At 63.0% G+C, this 3,453-nt stretch overlaps 2 protein-coding genes across 3 annotated transcripts in view; one reads left to right on the top strand and one right to left on the bottom strand.

Moving 5' to 3' along the window:
- The first annotated feature begins 418 nt into the window (after window positions 1-418).
- RNF181 (ring finger protein 181) lies at window positions 419-1,594 on the top strand. The gene is made up of 5 exons (XM_019514398.1): window positions 419-564; window positions 657-790; window positions 968-1,083; window positions 1,239-1,313; window positions 1,470-1,594. Exons 1-5 carry the CDS (start codon window positions 494-496, stop codon window positions 1,527-1,529), a joined length of 456 nt encoding a protein of 151 aa, XP_019369943.1. The 5' UTR covers window positions 419-493; the 3' UTR covers window positions 1,530-1,594.
- Window positions 1,595-2,179: 585 nt separating this feature from the next.
- Window positions 2,180-3,453, bottom strand: part of TMEM150A (transmembrane protein 150A) — a 3,635-nt gene continuing 2,361 nt past the window's right edge. For both annotated transcript variants that reach the window (XM_019514397.1, XM_019514395.1), the window contains exons 5-6: window positions 2,891-3,068; window positions 2,180-2,747 (exon numbers count right to left, since the gene is read on the bottom strand). In XM_019514397.1, the coding sequence (XP_019369942.1) occupies window positions 2,506-2,747; window positions 2,891-3,068 (420 nt within the window). In that variant the 3' untranslated portion in view covers window positions 2,180-2,505. The remainder of the gene's footprint in view (window positions 2,748-2,890; window positions 3,069-3,453) is intronic.

Below are 3,453 nucleotides of genomic sequence, written 5' to 3'. Positions count from 1 at the left end.
GGGGGGTTGGATCCCCCAGTGCTGCGAGCTTTCCCAGAACAGTAGCCCAGGGCTGTGAGCTTCCCCAGAACAGTGCTGCAGGTGTGTAAGCTTCCCCAGAACAGTGCTGTGGAGCTGCAAGCTTCCTCAAAACAGTGCTGTGGGGCTGCGAGCCTCCCTAAAACTGTGTCCTGGGGCTGCGAGCTTCCCCAGAACAAAGTCCCAGATCTGCGAGCATCCCTAGAACAGTGCCACGGGGCTGCGAGCTTCCCCGTGATAGTGCTATGATCGCTGCCCCGCTGGCTACCTTCGGCGCATTCTCATTGGCTCTGAACTCATGGTATGTGCCTGGGCTCCAGCCAATCGCGGCTCGACCCGCCCCCTGGGCGCTAATTGGCTGCCGCGGGCCCTTCTTGCCAGCTTATTGGCTGCCACCGCTGCCGGCCGGGCCCCGGGGGCGCCGAAGACTCACAGCCGGAACCGAACCCGGAAGTGGCTGCACGGGACGAACCCGATGGCGTCCTACTTCGACGAGCACGACTGCGAGCCCGGCCCGCCCGGCCCCGCCCTGCTGCAGCTCGCCCGGTCCGCGCGGGGTCCAGTTCCGCGGGGGCGGGTCCCCAGGCCCTGGCCGGGATCGGGCCCGCCCCTGACACATCTTCCGCCCCCCTTTCCAGGACGCTGTTCCAGGGCCAGGAGCTGGACCTGAGCTCGCTGGACGCTGCGGACTGGGACCAGCGCCTGCCTCCGCCTGCGGCGCGCCGGGTAGTGCGGGACCTGCCTGCCGTGCGCGTCACCCCCGCCCAGGCTGGTGCGTGCTGCGAGCTTCCCCCCAGTAGTGCCTCCCAAACCTCCGGCGGCCCGGGCTGCCACGCCCAGGTTCTCTGGTACCCAGGGGTCCGGTAGAGGAGGGTAGGGGCACTTTTTTCAGGGCTTGAGGGTGCAAGATGGGACTTATGGCTTCTCCCTGCCCTTCTGGGGCCTCCAGACAAGGGGCTCAAGTGCCCCGTATGCCTGCTGGAGTTCGAGGAGGACGAGTGTGCCCGGAAAATGCCCTGCGAACACCTATTTCACTCGGCCTGTCTCCTGCCCTGGCTGGGCAAGGTGAGTGCCAGGGCCGTGGGGCATCCCCCAGCCCCTCAGCTTTTGGGGCACCAGCAGTAACCCAGCCCTGGGCAGCTGGAGGGGGATGGGGGAGGGTCTGGCCAGGCTGTGCCCCCCTTGGTACTGGCACAGAGCCCTTGATGTGCCCCCCATAGACCAACTCCTGCCCCCTGTGCCGTTATGAGCTGCCCACAGACAACCCAGAGTATGAGGAGTACAAGAAGGACAAGGTGAGCAGGATACGGGGGATACCAGGCCCCTGGGGGGTTAAATGGGGGGGGAGGTGCCGGGATGGTGGTTTAAGTGGCTGGCGTGGGCCTGGAGGCACTGGTGGGCATGGGTGGGGAAGTCTGCCCACCGTAGTACCCCAGACTGATGTGTTGTAGGTGCGCCAGCAGCAGCGGGAGCACCGCCTGGAGTACCTGCATGGGGCTATGTACACGTGACGGTACAAGACACAGCCCAGCCCTGGGACAGCAGCCAGCAGTGCCCATTAAACCTATCTGTCAGCCAGCAGAGGATGCTGTCATTCCTGGGCAGGCAAATGGGGCAGGGAGTGGGGGGTGGCATGGCTAGGACTCCTGTCTACCCCACAGCAACCAGGCCTCAGGGCATTCCCCCCACCCCCCATAGCAACCAGATTAAGGGTTCTGTCTTGCCATAGTCCCTCCCATAGCAACTAGGTCTCTGCTGCCCCCTCCCCCATAACAACCAGGCTTCAGGGTCCTGTCCCCTCCCCATACAACCAGGCTCCCTGGCATAGTGCCAGGCCTCAGGGCCCTGTGTCCCATCCCCATAGCTACCAGGTCTCAGGGCTGTCCGATCACCCCATAGCCACCAGGCCATGGACCCCCACACAGTGACCAGGCCAGGCCTATGCCAATCTGAGTTTCTTTATACACCTTCAATAGAGATATAAAAAAGGACTAAAAAAATCCCCAAGCCCCAGAACTCTGCTCCAGACCATTTGGCAGGGGGTGGGCAACCCCCACCCCATGGCTGTGGGCTGGACAGCAGCTGGAGGCAGCTGGGGCTGGGGAAAAGCGCCTCCAGGGGGGAATCAGCTCCTCATGGCACAACCATGGGGCAAGTGTCCTGGGAGATCAGGGAGGGAGGGTACTGCACCCTACTGCTTGGCTGGCATGGCCCTCACCCCCAGCCAAGCTCATCTCTACCCCTCCCAGCCCCAACTGACCTAGGACCATGTTGGCACTGGTGGCATGAAGCTGGCATGACAAGGGAGGGGGCTGGGCATTCCATAATACTGCTGGGTCTCTTTAAAAATTACCCTTTTTTTGGTACAAAAGAACAAAAAAAGGGGGTGGGGTAGGGGTGGAGCTAAAGTGGTAGGGGGCAGGGCCACTGCAGTGGGGCATGGCCAGGGCACTCAGGGGCAAGGCCAGGCCAAGCCCCGCCCCACTCTCAGATCATGGCAATGCTCTCGGGGTTGCAGTTGAGGTGGGTGGAGGTACTGCTGCTGCCAGGGGATTTGCAGCCACGAGCGTGAGCCCTCTGCAAGGCGGCCACCAGTGTCTCACTGCTCACGGCCCCGAACTCGTAGCTTAGTGTGCCATAGAAGATGAGGATAGCCAGGACAAAAGCCCACTCGCACAGCGCCGCCACGTGCTGCAGCACCGGGCTCTCATGGATGAAGAAGGCCCCACCTGGCACCAAGCTAAGGAAGCCTCAGACCCAGCATTTGCTCCCACCAGGCCCTGGATCTGACCCAACTCCCGCCCCCCCTGCAGGGAGCATTCAGGATCCTTCCCACCTGCCCTAAGTCCTGGTGCCTGCAGCAGAAGGATACTGAGGACAAGGGTGACTAAGGCGAGGGCGGTGAGGGCGGCACGGGCATGGGCGACCCCCAGGTCCAGGGTGGAGGCAGCCATGTGGTAGGTGAGCACGCACTGCAGGCACACAAAGAGCAGCCCTGCCGGGAAGGCAATGCCAGCCCCGATGTAGTGCAGCGACTTAGCATGGTCCACCTGGGGGATGGAAGGAAGGGTTCATGGGGCTAGTACCCCCCCAGCCTGGCACTTTATCCCACCTGTGCTCAGCCAGTCATGCACTCTTTCCACCCTAGCACTTGGCACCTCCCACCTGTCAGGTGCCCCCTTAGCCTGGCACCCAAGCCTGGCATGTGGTACCTCCCACCTGTACCCAGGCAGGTACCCTTTAGTCTGAGCACTTGGTACCTTCCACCTGCAGGCAACCACAGGTAAGTGCCCCCTTAGCCTGGAACTTCATACCTCCCACCTGCACCCAGTCAGGTGCCTCTCCTCCAGCCTAGCACTTGGTATGTCATACCTTGTAGGTGGCCCCCCCACAACTGCCCCTGCCTCCCCCCCACCACCGACAGCCCTGGCTGCC

The sequence above is a fragment of the Gavialis gangeticus genome, unplaced genomic scaffold, assembly GCF_001723915.1.
Source record: "Gavialis gangeticus isolate Ggan-Ray unplaced genomic scaffold, GavGan_comp1, whole genome shotgun sequence".
In the NCBI taxonomy this organism is placed as follows: domain Eukaryota; kingdom Metazoa; phylum Chordata; order Crocodylia; family Gavialidae; genus Gavialis; species Gavialis gangeticus.
The sequence above is the reverse complement of the archived record's forward strand: the minus strand, read 5'-3'. Positions and strand labels throughout refer to the sequence as shown.

Coding starts and splice junctions, on each gene's coding strand:
- RNF181 (XM_019514398.1), top strand. CDS start 494: ATGGCGTCCTACTTCGACGAGCACGACTGCGAGCCCGGCCCGCCCGGC. Junction 565..656: donor GCCCTGCTGCAGCTCGCCCG/GTCCGCGCGGGG, acceptor CCCCCTTTCCAG/GACGCTGTTCCAGGGCCAGG. Junction 791..967: donor CGTCACCCCCGCCCAGGCTG/GTGCGTGCTGCG, acceptor TGGGGCCTCCAG/ACAAGGGGCTCAAGTGCCCC.